The 26,999-nt window shown below is 32.5% G+C and overlaps 1 protein-coding gene across 2 annotated transcripts in view; it reads right to left on the minus strand.

Annotated features, from left to right (window-relative positions):
* The window catches only part of CSMD3 (CUB and Sushi multiple domains 3), a 1,254,780-nt gene that overhangs the window by 699,842 nt on the left and 527,939 nt on the right, over positions 1–26,999 (minus strand). For both annotated transcript variants that reach the window (XM_011934353.1, XM_011934352.1), the window contains one exon: positions 17,021–17,145. In XM_011934353.1, coding sequence (XP_011789743.1) covers positions 17,021–17,145 — 125 coding nt within the window. The remainder of the gene's footprint in view (positions 1–17,020; positions 17,146–26,999) is intronic.

A 26,999-nucleotide genomic window follows, 5' to 3' on the forward strand; every position in this document is an offset into this window, starting at 1 on the left:
AAATTTAAATAACGTTTCCCCCCCCACCAGGACATGATGTTTACCTGGGAACTGCCCTTATGTGTAAAATAGATATCAACTAGGCTGTCTTCCCAAAATATGGTGACATTCACCTTAGATGTATTAATAAGAGACATTCAAGATCTACTGTACAGCGTGGTGACTATAGTTAATGGTGATACATGGTATTCTTGGAAAATACTAAGACAGTGAATGTTAAATGTTCTTACCACAAAATAATGTTAGATAATACATTTTCTAAATAGCTAGATTTAACTATTCCACAGTGTATACTTACTTTAAAACATCATCTTGTACATGACAGATACATTCAATTTTGTCTGTCAATTTAAAATAAATAAATACATTTGAAAAAAGGTTTAAGATAACAATACCTACAGGTCATAAAGCTTTTAGATGACTATAGAGATCTTGCCAATATGAGGCTACTATGCTTACTTAGGAGAGCTACTGGGAGGGAAGCTGATTCATTATTTATGAGAACCCTGAAGGTGGTTATCCTGTGAAAATAAGAGTCATTGGATTAGAAAAGGTGTTATAAAATTAGTCTCTGATTTATTAGCTGAAGTCATCAATGATGCCACCTCAGTTCTGGAAGGCACTGATGCCACCTCAGTTCTGACCTTAAGGTCAGCCTCAACTTACTGGCCAGGGTTGTTACAGATGATAGAATTTCCCTAGATTTTCATCTTGTGAGCCAAGGCAATTGTTAATGTATCCTAAAGTATCTAGATTAAAGATTTGGGACAAGTGCAAAGATCAATATAAAAACTAAAGGAAAAAGCCACCTGCCTCTCTATAGTAGACACTGATGTTGATGTAATTTGTTCTGCAAGTTGAGTCTGGGTGCCTGGAGATTGGCCTCATTCTGCAGTTAGGATTCCTGTTGATAATGATCTTAATTAAATGTTGTGTGATAAAAATGGAATGGATTTGGTTCCAGCTTCTGGCATTCAGATTAATCAAAGTATGTGACTAAGGGGAATTCTCGTAAGAAAATGCATCAGAAAGTTTAGACTGATGAGAAATAACAAAATAAGGAATATGGTAGATAGTGCCCTTAGCTTATGACGTTTTGGGAAAGGCTACAGTGTGAATAACATTTTAGTTCAATTACCTCTATCATAGTTCTTAACATAGTCGGCCTTATGTTCATTTTGTTTAATTGGTCACAAATCAATTTATTAGACAAATTGATTTTTATTAAACACATGCTATGTGGAAATATACATATATACCAAAAGTTAATATATTATGGACATAAGGGGTGCATATTTTTAGGAGGCAACCCTCCATGTGTCTCTTGTGGTTGTGCACATCTTTCAAACAAAGACATTGACTGCTTTTGTTCTGGAATGTCTTTTTAAGGTTGTTCATATGTCAGACAGCACTGGAATTCAGGGACAGTTGTTCTTTCCAAAGCAAAACACAAATTTATTTTACAGTTTTGGAAGATGGAGATAGTATCTCCCTCCAGAGCAAAGATATGGGCAATGCTTACCACTTCAAATCTTAAAAGATTTGAACTCTTTATGGCTGAGGTTTCTTTCCTATAATGCAACTTACTGTGTATGAGAAACTGACACCTGATCCTATTCATGTACCTCTTTGGGAACTGGGGCTCAGTAAAGTGGCACCAATGCTGATATTCTGGCTACTGCTTTTGCTGTGAGTAGTAAACTATCCTTCGTCTCTGACCTATGAGTCTTTGGACTTCTGCTAGCATCTGTGAAAGTGTGACAATCCCCTAACAATCCTATGAAGTATTCACGGAGTTCACAAGGCCGAAACAGAATGACTACTGTTTACATCAGAATGACCACTGCTTACATCACTAGAATCCCTATTAGGCAGTGCATCAAAAACTTTGCCCAAAAATCAACCCGTACAACTTTTCATGTTTTCATGAAATTAAACCTCTGTGAAAGCTGAGAACCTTCAACTTCTTCAAAAAAGCAAGCAAGCAACCAACCAAACAAATAAAACCTCTCTAATAATTGGAAAAGGAGACAACTGCCCTTTGTATTTCTTACCTGCTTTTTTCTAGCCACTGTCAACTACTAGGAATAAGCACCACTTAAGATTTGGGCCAGTGCAATAAGGTAGGAAATTTACACGGCAGCCACACAGTTTAAGATTAAATATTAGATCTTCCTCTACTCATAAATCTTTTTTTCACCTCACCTAAGGATTCCTCACTAGCTGTCATCTCCCAAGGTTTCAGCATCTTTCCATATTTCTCAATATTCCACTAACTTTAAAAAGTTTTCCTCTGCTCCTCATCCCCTACATTCAAATTTTTCTTTCACTGAGCAATCTTTTTGTTTGTCTTTAATCTTCCATATTAAAACCATACGGTTTGAACAGTCAGATGTAAAATTGCCTTTTTCAAAGCTAGTTAATATGTGAATGAATTGTAACCTCAAACCGTCTAGGGCACATTGCTGAATTATGATGACGTATGTCAAAGTTTATCACAATATTTGACCATAAAGAAAATAAAAGATGAAACTGTGAATACTTGCCTACCAAAGAGTTATTTTTAAATTTGGGGAGAAACAATTGGTTTTAAAAAGGAAAGAAGAAAGAACATTTCAAAGGAACGACTCAGGGGAGACAAATCAGAAAAGGGAAAAGTTAATTCAGGAAAATTCGTTAGACAAAATCTGTAAGTACTGCTGAGTCAGGGTTTAGGTGGCACAGAAAAGAACAGTCACTATCTAAGGAGGCCAAACATCTTATGTATGCTGGGACTGACAGTCGTATTTCCAAGTAATTTTATAAGAGCCATAAACTTCACATGAACTTTTGAAAAGTTGAACTGAAATCCATCATATTCATAGTTTGCACATGCTGCACTCTTCAGTGTTTTGTGCTTTTTAATTCAGCATGGTATAGTGAAAATAACATAGACCAGGAAATCACACACATTTTGGGTTGAATCCCACTTCCAGTACATATAAAAGCTGAGATTTTTCTGGGAGCTGTGTAATATATATTATAAATAAACACAATAAAGGAGACTGAACTCAGGTCCTGTTAAGTCTGAGCTTCTTTTCACTAAAGGGACATGTTGGGAGGAAATATTAGGTATGGTCATATCTACCTATTTAGAACAGTGTTTATGATTGCAACTAAGAAGAAATAAAGTTATAAAAGAAGTTCAGAGTCGATTTTTAGAGGCTCCAAAATGCCAGGTTAACAATTTTTGGCTTGAATGATACAGCAATGAATTATCTGGGGAACAGAAAAGTAATGTTTTAGTAAGCATATTCTATGATAGTAGTGATATGTAAATCAAATGTGAGAAGAAATGAACTGGAGATGAGAATAGTTAGATGATTATTGAAATAACACAGCCCACACCAGCATCATTCAAAATTTTCAGCTAGATGAGATTTTTTCTGGGAGCTGTGTTACATACCACATTTCTACTTTTCATGATAAACAAAAAACATGATAATATTAGAGATTCTGCCCAGTTCTGTAGGTAAAGTAATACAGCAAATCATCTATTTGTCTGACTACCACTGAATACCTTTTCTACCAAATTTATTCAGCATTAATATTCAAATAAAACTTTAGGAAATACTAGCTAAACATATTTCATATTTCTAAATCTTCTAGGCTTTATACAGCCTGGCAATGTTCTTAGAAGGGTATATCCTGTATTTAATATTCAATCTGGGTCATATATGTATACATACATGTCTTTAAAATCATAGACCCTCAGTTAAGTCTCTATATTACAACTTCAGTTTCCTTAAATGTTTTCTTTACATAAGTTCTTTATGACTCTAGTCTTTAACACTTGAAAGTAAGAGTGGCCTATATCTTTATAACTTTTTAGCTGCAATTCAATATCTGTTCTATAATTTGTTTGAAACTGCTCTCTTAAAATTCTAAATACACTCTCTGGCAATGTTCACTATTTTCTTCCTTAGTTATTATAATTCTAAAATAAGCTGATCACATTCCTCCCAGGTTTTAACTTCATCAGGCAATTTTGCCTTAATGAGGAAAAAATAGGTTCACAATAGCCAGTATTGTTATTACTTCCTGTGATATGAAATAATAAAAAGGGTACATTTTTTGAAAAGTCAAATGTGGCCCTTGGTATTCATAGCCCAGAATAAATGCTACCATGTATAATTAATAAATATTTTTATGGTCATGAAAATGAAGAAAATTGGAGTCGTTTAATGAAGACTTCACAAAAGTTTTTCTCAACATGGTCTCTATAATGTTTCATTGTTCTTTTTAAAACACTCTTAAATAGGCAGGAAAAATAACCTGTGTCCTCTTTTCATAATTTAGAAATAAACTTTAACTAGAAGACAACAAAGTAAAAACAAACAAATGTAAATGAGAAGATTTTTAGAAGTCATTTCTATCGTCTTAATGGAAAGCCATTTTTGCTTTTTTTTAAATATCTAAAGGTTTTGTTTTTTGTTTTTTTTCCCTTAGAATTTAGTAGAAATATCTAGGAGATGTGAGACATATTAATGGTTATTTAAAGTAACAATATTAGAACATCCAAAGTGTTTATTTTCAGAATAAATATATACTTGTAAATCCTACTAAATATGAGTATTTATCAAACATTGAAATAAAAGTTTACCCAAAGTCAAGCACATAAACATAAACTTTTATTAACTCCAAATTGGTTCAGAGCATCATTTTTTTAGATGAAAAACACAAGAAATCATCCAAGATGTCTCCTTTTTCCTTGCCCAAAAACTAAAAAAAAAAAGTTTTAGTAAAATAACATTTAAAAAAATCCGTCATAAATATTGGCCTTAACAATGTAACAGAAGTGTAAAATTTTAAACACATACTTTTTAAAAAAAATCAAATAATTGAAATAAGCAACTAAAGCAAATATTGCATAAGTTAGATTATCAATAGATAATAACATACAACAGGAAAGGGATGTATAAAAGCAATGAATATGTTGAAATGTTGATACTTTTGACAAACTTGAAAAAAAATTCATGCCTCATAAAGGCATATTTGGTTATTTAATTTTCTTCTCAAAATTATTTTGATGCCACAAAACCACATTTGTCGTGTCTTATTTCCTTGGAATAAATAAGCTAAAGATGGCTAAAAGGGACAGCGGGAGTGCAAATGAAGTGCAGCTCATTTAGTTCTGACCTCATTTCATTTCTTCCCAAGAAACACTTATCTCAAAAGTAAATCGGTGCCATTTCCAGCTGGTATGAGTTCATCTTTGAAATTTAACATGCAAATTTATATTACTTTCGGTATCTGGATAAGTCTGGTTAGAAGAGGAAATGATGAGCTGTTGCTTTAGCTCGGTGACCTCAATGCATCATACTTCCACTTTGCCACTCTGTAGAACAGGGATATGATATGTGTAATTAAATGTCCCAATCAGCCTGCCAGTGAGTACATTACGTTTCATGAATAAGGGAGAGACTCCCTAAGAAAACAGAGTGTCATTTTAAGTTGCTTTCTGAATCTTCAGTGCAATTAAATTGATCAATTTATCACAGAGAGAAATATATTAACTGAATTATCCTCTAGAGACTTTGATTTAATTAACCTAGGATGGGAGTTAAGCAAGGATTTTTCTTTTAAAAGCTCTCCGGTTGATTTTAATGTGCAGCCAGGGATGGGGATCACTGAGCTAAATGAAACCCTCAGGAAAAGATCCTGTTTCTCAGTGGCTGCTTTGTGACCTCCCCCACCTCCCTATTCATAAAAAGTTCAATTTCATCCAATTTCATCACAGAACTGCTGGGTTTCCTCCTTCCTCAGATAACTGTACCTACTTTACAGAAAAAAATAGGGGTAGAAGGTTCTGCCATTTGAGAATGATGCCTTCTTCCATTTCCCCCTACAAAAACATCATAGCTTCATCAGTTCCTTCCTCAGGTCTTTCACCTCAAGGGAGAGTATGTGTCAATTTTTATCCAAGGGCAATGCCATCCTTTCTATTCTGAATCTCAGATTCTTAATCTCCTAGGACTGTAATGTTATAATTGGCTCATATCTCACCTGTATTTTCAACCTCTCTCAAGTACTGTATCTTTGTCTTCATTACTTAAGCCTCTCACATCTTAAAAACAATCTTTCCACATTGCATGTCCTTTTCTGTCTACAAACCTAGCTCTTGCCTTTGTTTCAGAGGCAAGCTTCCACTTTTCATGTAAAGCCTGTTTCTTCATCTCATTATTCATCAATTATTAGCCATGTGGCTTATACATCACTTATTTCAGTGCAAATGATTTTACCCAGGTCATTGGTGGCCTCTTGGTGGTTGAACTGAATGAATTCTTATTTTCCTGACCATTTTGCAGCATTTCAAAATGTTGATTACATCTGATTTATAAAATATCTCCTTGCTGTGGTATCATGACACCATTCTCTCTAGTTATCAATCTTTGCTTCTTGCTGCTCCTATTTTAGTCTTTCACAGGCTCAACTTCATCCTCCTATCCCTCATATTGTTGTTACCTCAATTCACTTCTGTTCCAACCCTTCTCTATATTTTCATATCATTCACTTAAAGTCATATTACTTTTTACCTAAATTACTGAACTAGTCTTCAAACTGGATACAATTTGTAGTCTTGTCTCTCTCAAACCATATTCCATTTTCTTTCTTTTATATTTTATTTCATTTCATTCATTTACTTTAAAATGTCTCCAGCCTTATTCAGATATAATTGACAAATAAAAAATGTATATATGATATTTTGATATTTGTCTACTTGTGAAAAATCAAATCTGGCTAATGAATATACCCATCAACTCACATACTTTTGTGTGGTGAAAACATTTAAAATCTACTCTCTTAGTAATTGTCAAGCATGCAGTACATTATTACTAGCTATAGTCATCAGGCTCAACTTTTTCAGATCCCACATGCAAGTGAGATCATACAATATTTGTCTTTGTGTGCTTGGCTTATTTCACTTAGCGAATTGTCCTCCAGGTTCATCTATGTTGTCACATATAACATTTCCTTCTTTTTTAGGGCTGAATAATATTCCAATGTGATATATATATATGTGTGCGTGTGTGTATTTATGTGTAATGTATATATGTAATATGTAATATATAGTTAATTAAATGTTATGTATCTATTATATCTTATGTATATAATTATATATTATATTATGTATGTATTATAATATATTTAGTTAATTGTTATATATAATGTAATTGTGTTATATATTATATATGTTATATAACATATATCCATTATATATAAAATAAATACAAGATATATCTATTAGGTATAACATTATGAGAAGAAAATTAAATAATCAAACATGCCTTTATGAAGCAAGAATTTTTTTCACGTTTGTCAAAAGTATCAACATTTCAACATATTCATTGCTTTTATACCTCCCTTTCCTGTCGTATGTTATTATCTGATAATCTAATATGCAATATTTGCTTTAGTGGCTTATTTCAATTATTTGATTTTTTTAAAATCAAGGAGTTTCATATATATATATATCTCATAACATATGTCCATTATATATAAAACAATGGATGATTCTTCATTCGGTCATCCATTGATGGACACTTAGGTTGATTACATATCTTGGCTACTATGAATAATGCAGCAATGAATATGGGAATCTAGATATGTCTTGGACATACTGCTTTCTTTTTTTTTGGATAAATATCTAGTAGGGGGATTGCTGGATCATATGGTAGTTCTATTTTTAATTTTTTCAGGAATCTGCATGCTATTTTTCATAATGGCTGTACTAATTTACATTCTTACTAACAGTATATACAGATTCTCTTTTCTCCACATCCTCACCGATACTTATCTCTTATATTTTTGATAATAGGCAACCTAACAGATATGAGGTGATACCATGTCAATTAATGGTACTGGGAAAACTGCATATCCACATGTAGAAGAAGAAAATTGGACCTTTATTTCATATCTTATACAAGAATGAATTTCAAATGGATTAAATAGTTAAATAAAGACCTGAAAGTGTAAAACTATTAGAAAAAAAACATAGGGAAAAGGCTTCTTGACATTAGTGTGGCAGCGATTCCCTGTATATGACCCCAAAAGCATAGGCAACAAAAGCAAAAATAGACAAATGGCATTGCATTAAACTAAAGAGCTCCTGTACGGCAAAGGAAGCAATGAACAGGGTGAAGAGACAACATATGAAGTGGGAGAAATTATTTGTAAATCATATACCTGAAGGGCCTTATGTCCAAAATATAGGAGGAATTAGGACAATTTAATAGCAAGAAAACAACTCAATTAAGAATGGACAAATGATTGAGTAGACATTTCTCAAAGGAAGACATACAAAAGGCCAACAGGTATATGGAAAAAAAAAAGTTCATACTCCATTTTCTAAAACATAATGGTCCCTGATATTTTAAGCCTTTGCCTAAGGGGCTCCCTCAATCTGGTGTAATCTGCACATCCACCACTGTTCTCATCATTAGCCCTGTTTACTGAATCTTCAGGGTTCAACTCAGGTACTTTCTCCTGTGGACACCTTCCTTAGCAATCCTTATTATCCTAGAGCAGTGGTCCCCAACATTTTAGGTGCCACGGACTGATTTGGTGGAAGACAGTTCTTCCATGGACTTGGGGGAGGAGTGGTATGGTTCCAGGATGATTCAAGCACATTATATTTATCATTAGATTCTCATAGGAGTATGCAGCCTAGATCCCTCACATGCACAGTTCACAATAGGGTTCATGCTCCTATGAGAATCTAATGCCGCTGCTCATCTGACAGGAGGTGGAGCTCAAGTGGTAATTCCCACTTGCCCACTGCAAACCTCCTGCTCTGTGAGCCTGGTTCCTTAGAGTCCACAGAAAGCAACAGGTATGTGCTGGGAGGCTTAGAGGAGCATTTTTTATATAGCTCTTAGCAAATAATATACAATAAAGTATTGTAATTATATATTAACTTTTAAAACTCTTGGCCCCCACCCTTGAGAGTAAATTCATTGCAGGTAGAGATTTTTCCCATCCTCAATAAGTTTATGCTCCTCCACATTTCACTCACCCCTCTCTCTCTCTCTCCTTTTTTTCCCTCTCTCTCTTCCCTTCTTTCTCTCTCTCCTTCTACAGTTTCTTTCATCATCCTAAGTCTTTACTTGTAGTTCTCTCTATCTGTAATGTTTTACATTTTTCAGTCTCTATGTCTGTCTTTTTGTCTGTCCTTTTTGAATCCCTGCTTATCCTTTTCTAAAAAAATTTGTGTACTCTCCTAGACAGAGTGCTTCCTTAATCTTCTTTGTACTGAATGCACCGTATTCATTTTTCTGCAGTAACTCTTATTGTGATATACAGTAATGCATACTTTCCCATTGCTGTTTTCCCCACTGGAGTAGCCCATTGATCTCTTTGAGGAGAAAAATTCATCTTTTCCCTCCACTTACCTAATAATTACCACAAAATATCAATGTTATTAAATAAACAAATGAATGATTTCCAAAATAAGAGAATAATATAAATAATAATAAACTCGGAGATAAAATGACTAAGTGGTATTTTCATGTCCAGTGAAATGTATTTCCCAAAGGGTAATACTATCATTTCTGTCTTCTGTCTTTCCTTTGTTTTGAATTATCTTTATGACAAGTATTGACTGTGCAACCATGCCTCTGTTGCTTTAGGGATGTTCTCTGGTTGTTTTATTTTGAATGTACTGTGTTTTCAAAGAGATCATAAACTTCTTAAGGGCATAATTTGTTCAGTTCTGTTCTGTGCTTCTTACATTGTGTTTGGCATTGTGGTAAACAAAACACTTATTCATTCAAGTATTAGTGAGTATCTGCCATGTGCCAGGCATTGCTATTTGTTTGGGATGTTTACACTATTTAACTAGCTCCACAAAAATTACTATAAGACAAACTAAGCAGAAGACTATACTTCATGTCTTAATACAAGGAAAGATCTGCCAAAATGTCATAATTTCTGACAGTTCATATCAAGCATAAAACCAGTGACTTTAAAAATTTCAAATAAATTCAACTTAAAGGGTAAAAATTTATCTCTTTCTCACCAATAATGTCTGTGTATATTCTACCTATGACTTTTGTCTGCTCTTTGGTCTCTAGGCTTCATCATTTTTCCATTTTCTATTGTTTCTTTCACTTTTCATAGTACAATTATACATTTTGAGTGCATATACATAGCATCAGACATTCTAAAGTTTACAGTGTGATCACTGTTATCTATAAACCCTCCTTCCCAGAGCTAGCTGAGCTATTATTTTGAAACAAAGTTAGATTTTACTGTGGAGAAGCTAAATAAGGGAATCCTAACTCTAGTATATTTAAGTTTTCCAACTTTTTATGTGATCAGAATTAGTGGAAAGGCTATTAAGTCATCACAGATCTTCAAGATGCTTTTTTCTAGTAGTGCATCTTTTCAGAAAATACAGGAAATAAGTTTTTCTGCATCACAGGGGAATTTTGAGAAACTTCATAAGTTTACTATGAACACAAAATGTTATTTTATTTTAAAAATTTTTCAAAAATTCCTTTTATATAGGTAGCTTCTCCTCCAAAATTGCAATCCCTGTGCTGATTTTATTAGCTTTACATTTGTTCATCCTTGCACTAAGACATTATATTTTAGATTTTTTTCAGTCCTTGTTTTTTTAGTTTAGTGAAAGCATTCATTGTCAATATAGTTATTGCAGTTTTTTGTTTTTTTTTCCCCCTTGGTTATTTGTTGTTTGGGCATGATGTAGCACATTTTATTCCCATTAAATTTCAAAGTTTTCGGCTTTTAAAATTATATTAGCAAAAAGTTAAGGAGTTGTTTTCTTTTTTATTTTTCTCTTCCAAAATTTAGAATTCTTACTAATTTATTTTAAGAATTAAAATGCTTATTTCCCATTTGAAAACTCTCAAAAATAACTTAGTGTATAGCAGTGTCAAGAATGACATTATAATCAACATTATAATCAGTTTTCTAAATATACATTGTTTAAACTCAACTATTACAAGGGTGTATTTCATAATAAAAATGCATGAAGACAAATAATCTTTTACCTTTATACAAAGGTAGATTTTAATGGTAAATAAAGCATAAAAGATATGCAGAATCTAAATTACTTTGAAGCAATTTTATGATCAATAGCCATCGTCTTGGCACTGAACAAATTTGAAACCTGTCTTTTTTTAAAAAAAAATGAATATCCAAAACATAGTACAATAAAACAACATTTTGTTAGCAAGGGTTTATTAAACATTTTTAAAATTATTATTGCTTGTGTGTTTCAGGGACTGAGACAAATTCTTGGCATTCAAAGGTAAAGAAGAATATTGAACAAAAAATATCCTTAACATGTTTCAATAGAGAAGTACTAAATATACTTCAGAATATTTAGAATTTACAGCTGAAAGGAGTCCATATAATCCCTCGTCAACTTACAAATAATCCTTCATCAACTTACAAATAAGTAAATTGAAGTTCAGAAGAGATTAAGCAAATGAACAAGGTCGTATTCCTAGAAAATGCTGAGTTGGAAAGTGAAAGCTCTTTTTGACATCTGCGGAGATTTTCCTGCTATGTACCAAAACTGAATCAAGAATTTGTTCATTATATGCATATTTTTATAATAATCTGAGAGCTAGGCAAAATGTGTAGAATGTATTTCTAAACAACTGTTGGAAGGGCATCTTTGAAATGCAAAATTTCTAATTTTTCAGATAGTTTTGAATTTTAAGTGATCTATTTTCTACTAAGTTGCTATAAATGCATCACTATTAATCTTCATTAAATGACATATAAATGATATCATTAAAACCTGTTAATTGTTAGAGCTTAGTAAGGCTTATTTTCTAATCAAAATTGTTTAATAAAGCCTCAAACTATGGCTTTTAGAAAAAAAAAACACTAAAAAGTATGAATGTGTGATAAACTTCCATATCTACACCATCTGCCTGTCTCCTTCACCATATGTCACTCTATTAATTGCTAATATCATCCTTATTATGCATCATTTCATCTGTAAGATTATTCCACAAAACTAAGAAGGCGTCAACAACAACCACAGAAAACCACCTGCTATATGCATTTCTGGCTGATAAACTTCAGCAGGTTCTGATTTGCTCTTGGGCAAAATTTTCTAATTACTTTTGCATAACAAGAAGCCTTCTACTAGAGCAACTTTCTCTAGTGATGATCTTATTACTACCTTCTCAAACTGTTTGTTACAATTAATTAAATATTCCTACAATACTTCTTAAAATGTTATTTAGCAGCTACTGTATGTACAAAAATATGGGTGCAATGGGTCACTAAGCTAAACACTGAGAAGAGGAATAATATGTAAGAGGGAACTGGTAACATATGTAAAATAATTTTGAAAAAGTTAAGAACCTGGGCTTTTAATAAATATGAGTTAGTGAGGGTCGCAGCTCTTAGGTTTGACCAGTAGTTTTCTATCATATAACCTGTACACCCATTTTTTCCATTGTTTATAAAGAAAGGAATTGAACCTCATTTAGATTGTTTTATTCTATCAACAGTAATGGATGGGTAAACCACATTGATGACTGTCCTCTTTGGCAACAGCTGAAACAGATCCATTCAACATTCAAACACTTTAGAGGCATTGATTATTTTGTTCTTTTCGAGGTGGTTTTTGTTGAAAAAGCAAGTCTACTGCCCATGAAATGATTAGGGAGCATTGCCAAACAAAATAAAATTAAATGCTATATTGTGTGGTAAAGATGTTAGTAATTATAAGTAATTTTAAAGATGAGGAGATAAGGGAAAATTGAAATAGGAAAGAAATTTTAGAGGAGGTGAAAACTGAACAAGACCTTGAGAGGTTGGCTTGGTCATTCAGGAACAGGCTAGACATATATGAATATCAAGGGGGTAATTCTGTTTATTATTGATACATTGGGATAAACTTTTGGTACGAGCTAAAAAAAAACAAAGTTGCATAAAGGCAAATTATGGGTGATTTTGGAAATCAAAGAGTTAATAATCAGCAACTGCTGCAGCAACACCACACCCACCATCAGCACATGGACGCCATTCATAAAGCGAGACTTTGATGGGATTCGTCTGTCAGTAAAATGTACGATAAATTGTACTCTACATGAAAAGAAAAGTGATAGTTGTAGTACTGGAATTGTAGAATAGTGACAATGGGAACGGAGGTTTAGGAGTGCTTCTAGACATATTTCAAACCATGAGATACATAACATAACCTCTCAAATTTTATCTCACTCTACATCCTTTCATATAACTGACCAACTGATTCCCCAGATGTGTCAGTTCACACTGTGATTTTGCCTATGATATATTCTCGACATTTGAAATGACTTTCACATCCATCTTCCTCTGCCTATATCCACAGTAATTTCCAAGTTCTGTCCACATATTATTTTCTCCATTTCAATGGCCATTTCCAAACATGGATACAATCTTCCTCATCTGAATTTTGCAGAGGATTGCACTAACTTGTAAACAAAGGTCTATTATATATTTTCTAGTTTTGTGTTTATGCCTTATAAATCAATACAAAATAATAAAAATTATTGTATACTCTATATCACATACGGTATATAATCTAGAATACCTACTCGTGTTCATAAGTGTTTCTTGAATGAATAAAAATACATTGATCAGTACAACAATTAATGAATAATAACAATTTGATGATTTTTGAATAAAGAAATTAAAAGGTGATGTCAAGATTTTTATGGTTGTTTTTAGTATTTTCCCATCTCATTGTCTTCTCATCCTCCCTTAATCACCCATTTCATTAATCCCATGTGTGTTTTTTTGTCCTTGTAACTTAACAGACTGATTACGTGGTACCATCCCAATAAACAGATTAAAATTTGCCTTTTTTGTCTTCAGTCTATTATTATTAACTATTTCAAATGTTTCCACATTATCAAAATGATCCATGCCCAACCACATACTGTTTCTTTATGTATCAGGAAGATCTAAAACGAACATTCTATACATCTTCAACACATAAGGCTACTTATTTGCAAAAGCTCCAGATTTTAGATATCGACTGCATTTCCAACAAAGGAATAATTGTTTTCACCACTTTATAATGGCAAATACTTTGTATACATAACCCATCTATGGAGTAAGAATCGTCTCTGTTTGTGTAAAAAAAATTAATATTAATTTATAGACTGCTCTTTTAATTCATAATTTGCTGTCTGTGTGAACTTTTAATCCCTTTAAAAATCACCATTTCTTGATCGCTCAACCATGCAATACACAGACAGAAACTACATTAAAAATCTCTCAAAGGTGCGGTGCACTGATACGGCAATTTATGCTGTTGTCTGGAAAAAAGCATATTTATTCTGTCCAAGAACCCATGAGACATGAGAACTACTCTTTGTTCAGACTCACAGTAGTCATTTTAAAACTTCAATTACTATTTCAGCATGTTCCCTCCATTACTGTTTCCACTACCACAGCCAGTAATTTCTAGCAACAAAATGGACTTTGTAAACCACACACATATGTGCCTCGCATGCAATGAGCAAATGCAGCTATGTCTAATATCTGCAGGAAAAAATGTAAATTTAAATGAAATAATATCAACACATGAATATTGAACAAGTGCTTTTTATACTTCCTATATAATAATTGTTGAATAAATATGAATATATGTTATATATAACATCATAATATATCTTGCAATCTAAAAAGTCCAATCATATATTAACATTCTACAAATAGTTCTTGAAATTCAAGTCAGTACAGAGATGCTCTTTATGCCATGGGGTTTATAAAAAATAACAATGTAATATAACACCTTACTTTTGCTTTTGAACAATTTACAATCATAAGTATGATTCATCTTTTTAATCAAAATGAGAGTCTTGAATGAAAAAAGATTCTTTGTAGTCTCAATCTTACTTTATGTAGATCTTAAATTCCATGATCTGGCTATAACTTCTGGTGTGAGATTTCATTCCTACATTAACATTAATCTCCTTTTCTTGAATCTGTCATCTGTTTTCATCCGTTTTTGCTAACAAAAATGCACATATCTAATTTATGTGACACTGAAGTAGGATATTTGGAACATATCATTTTGAAGCCATGATGTTCACTATATTGCTCTTTATGGCTATAATTTCATCTTGAGTGAAGGACACAAGAAATCAGTCTTATACATTTTACTGTTCTATTTATTGCCATGACATTCATGAAAGTAACCCTTACACAATGTATTATTCATTATTCACTTTATAAGAAAATATGAGATACTGTATGCTTCTTTCTAAGCTATAAAAAAGTGTGCCTTTCTCGTATCATAGGAACACTTGAATTTTATAGACAATATTTCTTGGGTGTAAACTGGTCAAGTTTCTTTATATATTTGGCAACTATATTATTTAAAGAGAAGAACAGCTAGAGAGAAGTCAAGTACAGAGACACTGAAAAATGCAGAAACATGATTATTAAAAATGATAACAAACAAGCAATCAGAAATGCCAGTATGACATGATGAGGTGTTCATTTTCAAATACAGTTTTACAAAGTTTAGAAAGAAGGAGCCTTATTTAATTTATGTGGAAATATTTCATCTGAGGAAAGGTGATGCGAGTGGGAGCTAGGATAAAAGAGGGGGGAAAGATTAGTTTTCATGATTAGCAGTTAAATTGACAATTAACAGTTTAATTAATTAAATAATTTGTATGTTTGTTTCTACAAGTGGTCACAAGCAGTTAAAGAAGAGAAAAAGGTAGGCAAGCAGAATAGATGGCAAAGAAACAGTCAGAAGGTGAAAAAGGAGTATAATAATATAGATATCATTTAATTATAATATATTCATATTTTTAAAGATTCATCTCAATGAGATAATAGTTCTTTCTATACTCTGTCAGAAGTCAGTGACAGACACTTAAATTTGAGGTGTAGATTTTAATTCTACCGGCAGGAACTATTTGAAATCAGACTGACCTCAATCATATGTTTCTTGCAAACCTTGATGCTTATGTCTAATGATATTGGCATATCTTTGTTAGTTTTTTTAGTATCTAAAGATGATGATATTTACACTATGAGTAGTCAAACTGACTTCTAATCAGGTGGTTTTCACTGTGAATTACTTATTAAAACTCAACTACAAAGTCAGATGATTTTAATACATTTGAACTCCCATGTTAAAAATAAAAAGGTATCCCAGTTGGTTGTGTTAGTGCCCTGCTTTATTTTCTAAGTAGGTGTACAAAATGACACTTGCCTTTCATAATATTTTCCTCTATATTTGAAATTGTCCTCAGTGAGTTTTGTCCAGTCAATATTTTGCCTAATATATATATACACACACACACATTTATACACACACACACATATATGCATACTGGTATTTATATACATATATATACATGTACACACATACACACACACACATTATATATCTCTAGTAATTCAAGACAAGATATATATGTGTGTATCTTACATATATGTATATCTTACATATATATACACACATGCAGATAATATAAGATATATATTTATATCTTATTTGGAATTATTGGTAATGTGATATATAAACCCAGAGAACTAAATGGTTTGTTCTAGATTAAATTAACTAACTGTAGAACCTGTGCTCCACCTTGACTGCTACCAAGTACTGTAGACACGGACACATAAGCAATTCAAATGGCAAACTATGCAAGTGGAGGAGAAATTACGGCTTTAAAATATCTGTATCAATGCTTCTACAGAAAGGGTAATTGTGATTTTTCAAAAATGCCAACAATATTTCCAGAGTGTTGTATTACACACTTTATGCTTCAGTCTATGTTGTATGATTATTAGATTGGAAATTCCTTGGGAAACTAACAGAGTGATTCACATTTTGCAGGTTTTCTATAAATATCAACAAATATATCAGCACAATCTTTCCTTAAAGATTATATTACAATTCAAAGACTTAATTGCAACTTATACCCCATGAAATAAAGGTGAAACTATTAAAATGTGTTCAGAGGGCATTATTATAAAACGTTACCTTTACACACAGGCCTGTGATCACTCCAAGCAGCAAAAACTTCAGCTATCCGTTGACAGGTGATGCTCTTTGCACCCTGTAGGACATAATCTTCATCACAAGAGAACTGCACAGTTGATCCAAGGCTAAAGTTAAATAAAAGAGAAAAAATATGATAAGAAAGATGCAAGGTAATAATTAGGCTTCACTTATACTGGCAATATACAATAGGTCAAATATGTACTATAGTGACAAAAAATATTCTGGAAACCAAAATGTGAAAGTATGACTTGTAGAAACGTAAAGCTGTCATCAGATTTAATCGTTTTGTTAACAGATGTACAAATGAAGGTCAAATAATTGACCAAGTTTACCATGCTGAGTAGGTGGTAAATGTGAATCAAAATGTCACTATTCTGACTTGAATTCCAGTACAGTACTTGTGTTCATAGCATATTACAGTGTTTTTCTGGCATGTATTTACATATGTATGTTTGTAATGTGTCTTTGCATATGTATGCATTTAGACATGCATTTGTGTCTATATATACACATTCAGTGTATTTAGAGATGCAAAATTGTACTGATTGTTTTTCATATGGAGTTTTTTCTACAAAATATTTAATTTTTTGTGGGTACACAGTAGGTGCATTTAGATGGCATCTTATAAGCTAACCTAAGATAAAATATTAAGGTAGAAAATGGTCCTCTTATCTAGGTCAGAAGGCTCCTTTCCTCCTACCTTCTTTATCTTTACACTATTTCTCTCTCTTAATGCTCCAGCTTAACTTAAGCCCCTAAATCATTGTAGCAATTATTCTACTGAGGTATGGGCAAGCAATAGACAAAGAGATGAAAACATTTAATTTTTTTTTTTTTTTTTTTTTTGAGACGGAGTCTCTCTCTGTCACCCAGGCTGGAGCGCAGTGGCGCGATCTCGGATCACTGCAAGTTCCACCTCCTGTGTTCACACCATTCTCCTGCCTCAGACTCCCGAGTAGCTGGGACTACAGGTGCCCACTAACATGCCGGGCTAATTTTTTGTAGTTTTAATAGAGACAGGGTCTCACCATGTTACAAAAAATACGATTACATTATTTTGGTTATTTTGAACTATATGATTAAGTTATTATTGACTATAGCTATCCTGTCATGCTATCAAACAGTAGGTCTTTTTCATTCTTTCTATTTCTTTTTTTACCCATTAACCATACCCCTCTCCCTCCTAGCACCCATATGTATATGTGTATATGGATATGCTCTCTATATCCATAAGTTTAATTGTTTTGATTTTTAGATCCCTCAGATAAGTGAGAACATGTGTTATTTGTCTTTCTGCGCCTGACTTAACTCACTTAATAATCTCCAGTTCCACCCATGTTGTTGCAAATGACAGGGTTCCATACTTTTTATGGCTAAATAGTCCCTTAACATGGCATAAAAAGTCCTACATGTTGTCTCTCACTCAATGTGACACCTGATCAGCATCTCTAGAAGTTAATCCATATAACCAAAAAGAGATTATCTTTACAGTCTTCTTAGACCACATCATGACTCCAAGTTTTATTTAGACTACTCTTAGAGCTTGAGCAACTTTAAACATTTATATAATGGTCAATTATCTGCCTTTTCCTTCTTTCTCACCTCAATAAAGAAAAACTCCATTCTTCTAGTTGCTAAGGCCAAAGACCTTAAAGTTATTCTTAACTCACCTTTTCTTCTTGCATTTCACAACCACTCCATCAGGAAAATCCTGTTGGCAACACATTAAAAATCCAAAATCTAACATTTTTCACTCCTACAGTGTCAATAGGAATCTGAGCTACAAATTCTCATTCATATGATTGCAATAGTCCTTCTTGCTATGTTGTTAGTTTTTCCTCTTTCTGTTCTTGACTCCCTGCAATCTATTCATAAATAGTATCCAGAGCAAACTTTTTAAAAGTTGGTTCAAATTATATCACTTTTGTAGTTTCAAATTTTCCATCCCTGTTTCACTCAGAATAAAGGGATTGCCTGTTTCACTCATAATAAAGAGATTGCTCTTAAAATTACCGACGTGGCCTCTACTAATTTGCAGAATTAATTTCCTATGCTTTCCCTTTCCATGTCTGTTCTTCAGATTTATCGACTTCCTTGTTCTGGCTTGAAGATGTTAAGCATGTGCCTCCCTCAGGGTCTTTACACTTGCGGTTATATCAATCTGGAAAACCATTTCTTCAGAAGTCCTGTATCTCCCATTCTCAATTGTTCTGTTTTCTCCTCACATGACATTTTATCCATAAAGCCCTCCCTTACTGCTCTGTGTACAACAGCTACACCTATTCCATTATCTTTTTCCATGTTGTTTCCTATAAACCATCTAATGCACTGTTTATTTATCTCCCCACTTCCACTAAAAACACCTCAAGCCACTTATCTATTTTGTTTTCCAACATGTCAAACATTTAAAAAGTATTGTAAGTTTATGTATAGATTTTTAAGAGTGAGTAAATGCTATCATTTGCAGATTTATTGGTTGCTAACATATAAGACTGCCTAATGCATTCAGATATGTCCTTACCCTATAACTGGAAATATATTCTTTGTCAGGATGCTATCTCAAGGCTAATTAAATTTTTATAATGTGTGGCACCCACTATTTCCCATTACCTGCTGCGTTTGCTGTGTTCAAAAAAGAGCAAGAAAATTACTAATGTGATTGGAGCATAGAAAATAACGAGAGGGGTATGTGAAATTAAGTCAAGGAAGCAATTATGGGTTGCGGTTAGACTTGTTACTTTGTAGGCCAATGTAATGATTTTGACCATCATTCTAAGAGAATTGGGCAGTCCTTACAGGAGTTTAAGACAAGTGAACACCATGCTTTAAAATGAATTCATTGGTTTCTGAGTGAAGGATACAATTTAAGGGGCCAAAGATAAAAAAGCAAAGAGTTTAGTTAATAAGCTGTCACAGAAATCCTAGCTTTCATGGAGATGATATGATGGCAACAAGTATTAGAAAAGTAGTAGCTATAAACTAACGATGGTAAAAACTTTAAGGGATGGAAGAAGAAGGCCCAGTATAGGGCCTGGCCCATAGGATTAATGGAATTACTATTTTCTCACTAACATAATAAATTAATGATCTATCATGGTTACTATATTTGTCACAGATGATTATGATACTCTAGTTCTAACCAGGCTTTTCTTGCTAAAAGTAATAAATGACATCTTGTTTAAGTGATAGGTGTTTGAGCCTGTTTCTTTTGATTATAGCAAATTAATTCACTTTGCTTGGAGACAGGAAATTGATAATAATAAACATGTAACTGTTTTGCTACTATGTGAAAGATTACCAGTAATGGTCTCTGAAGCTTCTATACTTATTCCCCCTAAAAATTAGCCATCTCAACATGTTTTTCTCCCCTTAATACACTGGGAAAAGTAGTTTAGAGTAGTGGTGAACAGTTTAAGCTACAGAATCACAGGTATCTCCTTTCATATACTAACTCTGCACTAAACTTCAGCTTTCTCATCTGTTGTGATAAAGTAAAGAAATATTATTTATAAACTACACAGGGTCTATCACATATGAAGCACTCAGTTATTTCCCTCAATTAGATTAAAATGAAGTCCTCATAGTCTGGGGGTTCTTGTCTTTTAAAGTCATTTTGAGTATCTCTGTATTCCTCCATTTGTCTCAACTTTAAAATTTCATTCTCATAATTATATTTAAGTTCTGTTGGGGGAAATTTGTTTTTGTCCATTTATAAAGTTTATATTCTCACATTCCATATCCCCCTAACATGCACCTTATGTTCCAAATACCATTACCTGTAATTTACTTTTGCTCATACCTTTTGTCTTTCTACAATGTCTACTCTGCCATGAATTCTCATTTGCCTCATTTAGCTTAATCATTATTAAGATTTTATTTTAATTTTTGGTTACTCATGAAGCTCTTATTAATTTATCCATTAAGAATTAAATATTTCCCTTTGGGAGGCCGAGGAGGGCGGATCATGGGATCAGGAGATAGAGACCATCCTGGCTAAAATGGTAAGACCCCGTCTCTACTAAAAATACAAAAAATTAGCCAAGTGTGGAGGTGGGCTCCTATACTTCCAGCTACTCAGGAGGCTGAGGCAGGAGAATGGCGTGAACCTGGGATGCTGAGCTTGCAGTGAGCTGAGATCACGTCACTGCACTCCAGCCTGGGTGACAGAATGAGACTCTGTCTCAAAAAATAAATAAATAAAGATAAAAAATAATCAAATATTTTCATCTCTTTGTTCATTGCTTGCCCATACCTCAGTAGAATAATTGCTACAATTATTTAGGGACTTAAGTGAAGCTGAAGCATTAAGAGAGAGAAATAGTGTAAAGATAAAGAAGATAGGAGGAAAGGAGCCTCCTCACCTAGATAAGAGGACCATTTTCTACCTTAATATTTTATCTTAGGTTAGCTTATAAGATGCCATCTAAATGCATCATATATGATATTTTGGTCACATAGCCAATGATTGTCTTCTGATTTAGATTTTCTAGGTCTGTTCTACACTTTAAAGGATCTGTTTATGCTGCAGAAGGAGAGGGAATGGGATATTTTTAAATGAGGATTTAAATTTATTTAAGAAGAATCCAAACTGCCAAGATGGTAAATATTTCTAATTACTCATTTGTATTGTATAAGCCATTAATTTATTCCCCACTAATGAAGAAAAGCATCTATATTGGGCATTTGCAAGCATCTCCATCCATGCTCACAGCTACACTTCAACATATCTAGACCAAAAATATAAAAGTGCAAAACAACAGAGAGAGGACAGAAGTCAATGAAATAAGCAGCCTTTCCAGTAAAATCCAGGGTCACTAATCAGGAAATGAATATCTTAAACAGATGCACTGTGCTTTCATTGTATTAACTGTTTTAATATTTGAGTCAAACTTAAGAAAAGCTTACACTAAGTCTCATTAAATATGTGTGTATGTGTGTGCATGTGTGTATGTTTGTGTGTGTGTATGCATTCTTAGGAAAGTATTCAGTTGAAATGACAATGAAGACAAGCTGTATCCACTGAAATTCATCTGTCACCACAGAAGAGATGTCTGCCCTACCCAGCCAAATAAAACTTTCCACTTTAATAAGTTATTTATTCTGACACAACATTTCAAAACAAATGGCTGAGCACATTTTTAATTTGAAAGCACCGAGTCATAAGGCAAATGATATATAATGGTACTGTTTGAAAAACTAGTGTTGACCTTCTCATGATTATGCTGGTCAATATTTAAGTGCTGTCATCTTTTTAAAAATGATACTTATTTTGCAAAAACCCTCTATAATATCAAAGCTGTCAGTAAGAGAAGATATGAGGTTTTTCAAAATACACAAAATTTTACCTATGTTGGCCCAAGATAGTGAATCTATAATTTCATTTACAATCAAATAGACAGGATATGAACAAATATAGAAATATGGAAGGACAAATAATAGTGCTTGGGTCATAGAAGAGGATCTTAAAAAAAAAGCAAAGGAGGAACAAATCTTGACAGCATTACAACAAGAGTAAATTTGTCTGTAACAACTTTTGTTGTTACTATTTTTTGGTTTATTTAAAAAGGTCTAGACAATTTCCTGACAGATGCAGAAGTTTACCACTAAGTAGCAGATGCATATTTTTCAAAATTATCACTGTACAAATAGAAATTATCCAGGCACGAGGGATGATCTAACAATTAAAGCATCTGCAAACCATTTCTGTAGTAAAAAAATCAAAACACTAAACGTGAAGAAAAGAACTATTAACAAAATAACCACAGTAATGCTGGTTTAATATCTTTAAAAGTCTAATTATTCTCTAAATGTCTTTAAGCTAGCAATTTCAAAAATGAGTTTGAAAATCTCATTACACATTAGAAAAATCTAAGGTTATCTGAGGAGTGGGGGATTTTTACAATATGAGATTTTCTGTTTTAAAATTTACAAGTATGTATTGCAGAAATTTTGAAAATTAAGATTAGCAAAAAAAAGTGAAAAACACTTAAGCTCTACATTGTTCAGTGTAATTTACTTTATATTTAATTACATTAATCTGAATCTAATTCCAAAATTCTAGTTCTTTTCATATTCAAACTATTTCTTTCTTCTTTCCTTCTTATAAAATTGGAGCAAGTGAAGCTCTTTATAGAGGGGTCATTCCTCCAACTAGTTTGGGATTCAATCCACCCCACCTTGCTGTTATTTGTACTATCAATTATTCCCTCTTTCTCTTGAATATTCAACTCTCATTTTAAGCTGGTAGTAAAAGTGATGGTATTAATCTATTTATTTGTACATTGTAAAAATTAAATGTTAATAAACTTTATCCAAAAGGATGATATATTACTTTATTTTCAAAATATTTTGTTTCTGACTCTGTTACATTGATAAACTTTGTTAATTATTATAAAGTATTTCATCTCATACCAAAACTTTTCTTCAAAATATAATGAATACCATGTTTTTTTAATGCCTATTGCCTATTTCATTGACCTTATAAAATTAATGTCACTACTTTGTGGAAACAATGTCAACCAAGCCAAGACTATGTCTGATACAAAGATAATTCAGTTCAGCATCCACACACTTTCGTATTTCTGTACACTGTTGGTTATAATCAGCCTGGATATTGTCACTGGGTATCTTGCTTTGTGAAATGCTTAAGGTCACTCACTACCTCATTCAATGTTTATGCCAACTACTGCCCTATTTAATAACCCCAACCTTAGTCATTTGTGTACAATTTAGAGTATACTAGAAAGATAATAATGCTACCTGTCTTTGCCCCTCCAATACTCGGCTTCATATAAATTCTACCACGAGGAGTACATCCTTCTTCTTGTAGATTTACTTCCTCTATTTATGTACTTCTATGAAACATAACATAGTATACTCAAAAATAGTATAATTCCAAAAGAAGCAATATTCTGGAAAAAGGGAAAATCCCCCAAAAAATAGATTGTTCAGAGAGAAACATAAAAGCCCTAGGCAAGTGTATTAGATAATATAGATTTCCATATAATAACAGCTAAATAGCTAATCAAGCTAAAAGCAAAGCTCACAGAAACAGTTATAATTTCAAACCTTCAAAAGAAAGCATACTGATTATTATCATAGAGTCGTTTTCGTTAACCTCCAAAATTAACTGTGGTGAACTCCTCAGAATCCTCAAAAATCCTTGCTATAATACCCGATAAGATTTCAAGATTTTAAGTTTAGTACAACTATTAAAAATGTGAGAGCTGAAGATTTTATTTTTATGTTGATAATTCTTTTTATGGAGACTAAGAGATAAATACTTGTCACTATGTGATGTTTTTATTTTGTTTTGCTTTATGTCTTATACATAACATTCACTAGGCCAGATCTTGTGTCTTAATTAAACAAATTTTAATAGATCTTCAATTCTACGTAAGCACAATATTTTTATATAACAAGTGAAATATGGTACAGATCCATAACTGTGTTATAAAATAAGAAAAGTCACATAGTAGGATAGTGATATTCTTTGATAGGAAAAAGGGAATAAAATAAAGTGCTTTTGAAGGTTACTAGTAGAATGTGTTAGAAAGTAACACAAAAATGTTCAGAAAAATTACAATATATATACACTTAAGTGGCAAAATATAATTTAATCAAAAGCTTAAATAAATTAATTTTTTTTCTGTGACAGAAATATTTTTAAGACATGAGTTAAAATCATTTGAATATAATAAAGCTTTCAAATAGTATTTATTGAAGATCTATGTTTGGGATCATTTTTGTTGGTATGATCATAGGAAAGAAAAGTGGTTAAGATTATAAATTAGAACTTGGTTATATAATCCCTTCAAATAAAAATGTAAAATAAAATTAGAGTGAGAACTAATAAATGAAATAATTTAATGCTATATTGTTTAGGTTGGTAAGTTTCCTAATGATTTCCACAACATGCTATTTTGAAGTCCACATGTAGGCATATTCATACAATATGACTCTTTAAGCCACAAGGCAAGGTTAACATCTCATTCTTGTGACATTAACTTGAACTGTTCCCATTGGTATATCACTCCCTGTGTTCTCATCCCTATACTGCTATTAGACAGCAATAAACTAAACAATGTAATGAGGATAACCCTATTTGTATCTAATTTTTCCAGGCTTATATTATATTAAACTTTGATCTCTTAATAGTGGCAACACATTAATTATATTTTAAAAAGCCCCAGATGACTGTGGCCTTCAGAACAGCTGTCAGAGAGAAATAAACCAGTTGAAGTACAGGTTTAAATAGTTAAAGTCAAATCCACCTCAGAGTAGGGAAACATTACAGAGGCACAGATGAACTGAGTTTTGTGATACACAATGTTCTAAATTATCTAAAATAATCAAGTTTATTTTTAACCCTAAAATAAATTATTAAAAGAACATTAAAAATTTCTATTTGAACAGAGCATTCTAGTTTACAAAGTACTTTCCTGTATAAAATCCCATTTGATCTACTCCTGATGTTTTTACCAGTTAATGTCATAGAAATTTGCAAGAGTAACCCACAAGGCACTTTGTGAATGATATTTAAAGTGCAAAGACTGATGTACATAGCAACTACCTCACTGTCTGTGAACTGTTCAATGTTTTATACATTGGAAGGACCAGTTAGATTAAACACTGACTACCTATATTTAATATATATCCCTTGAATCCTATGTGGAGGTGCTGACAAGGAATAAAAAATTATTGCATATGTTAGTAATGTAAATTTAGAATATTAGGTTGCTATTGCCATATTAAGCCTATAATGTAAAATCAATTTTTCCACATTCAATTTATCAGTATTATAGTCCACTGAGAAAAATTTTTAGTAGAATAAATTAGGTTACCTTTAGATGAGTTCCAGCTGTCACATTCCATGAATCAATTAGCTTTTTATTAAAATAAATCTGCCAAAGCAAACATACCTTAAATACTTCATCATGTTTTTTCTGTTGCTGTGCCTCTTTAATGAATAAAATGTGAACTTAGAAGGTAGAGGTGTTTTGTTTTTAAATCATTCTCATTTAACATAATGACTATGCTATAAAGCACTTCCTCTAATCATAAAGATTAAACTATCCTGATTTAAACAACTTTCTGATTAATGTCTCTTCTTGCATTAAAAATGCCTTTCCAACACTCTCTTCAATAAATGGTGCTGGGAAAACTGGATATTCATTACAGAGGAATGAAACTAGACCGTTATTTCTCCCTGTATAAAAAAAAAAACCCAAAATAGATTAAAGACTTAAATGTAAAATCCAAAACTATAAAACTACTAAAAAAAAAAAAAAAAACCTAATGAAAATGTAAATGTTCTAGGGAACTTGTCTAGGAAAAGATTGTGTGGTTAAAACTTCAAAATCACAGGAAACAAAAAGAAAAATAGACAAATGGGACTACAGTAAACCAGGAAGATTTCACACAGCAAAGGAAACAAGCAACAAAGTAAAAAGACAATTGTTGAATAGGAGAAAATATTTACAAATTACTCCTCTGACAAGGGAGTAATATTCTGAATTTAAAAGGAAATCAAACAACTCAATAGCAAAAATATAAATAATCCCATAAAAGTGGGCAAAGGGTCTGAATTGACATTTCTTAAAGGAAGACATACAAATGGCAAACACTTATATGAAAAATGTTCAACATCACTAATCATCAGAGAAATGCAAATCAAAACCACAATGAGATATCATCTTACCCCAGTTAGAATGGCTATTAAAGACCCAAAGTAACAAATGCTGGTGAGGATGCAGAGGAAAGGTAACTCTTACGCACTGATGGTGGAAAGGTAAATTAATACAGTCATTATGGGAGGCAGTAAGAAGAGTTCTAAAAAAACTAAAAATAGAACTACCATAAGAACCAGCAATCCCACCATTGGGTATTCATCCAAAGGAAAGGAAATCAGTCCTTTGGGATGTCTGCATCCCCATGTTTATTGTGACACTATTCACAA

Source organism: Colobus angolensis, unplaced genomic scaffold (assembly GCF_000951035.1).
Source record: "Colobus angolensis palliatus isolate OR3802 unplaced genomic scaffold, Cang.pa_1.0 Scaffold134, whole genome shotgun sequence".
In the NCBI taxonomy this organism is placed as follows: domain Eukaryota; kingdom Metazoa; phylum Chordata; class Mammalia; order Primates; family Cercopithecidae; genus Colobus; species Colobus angolensis.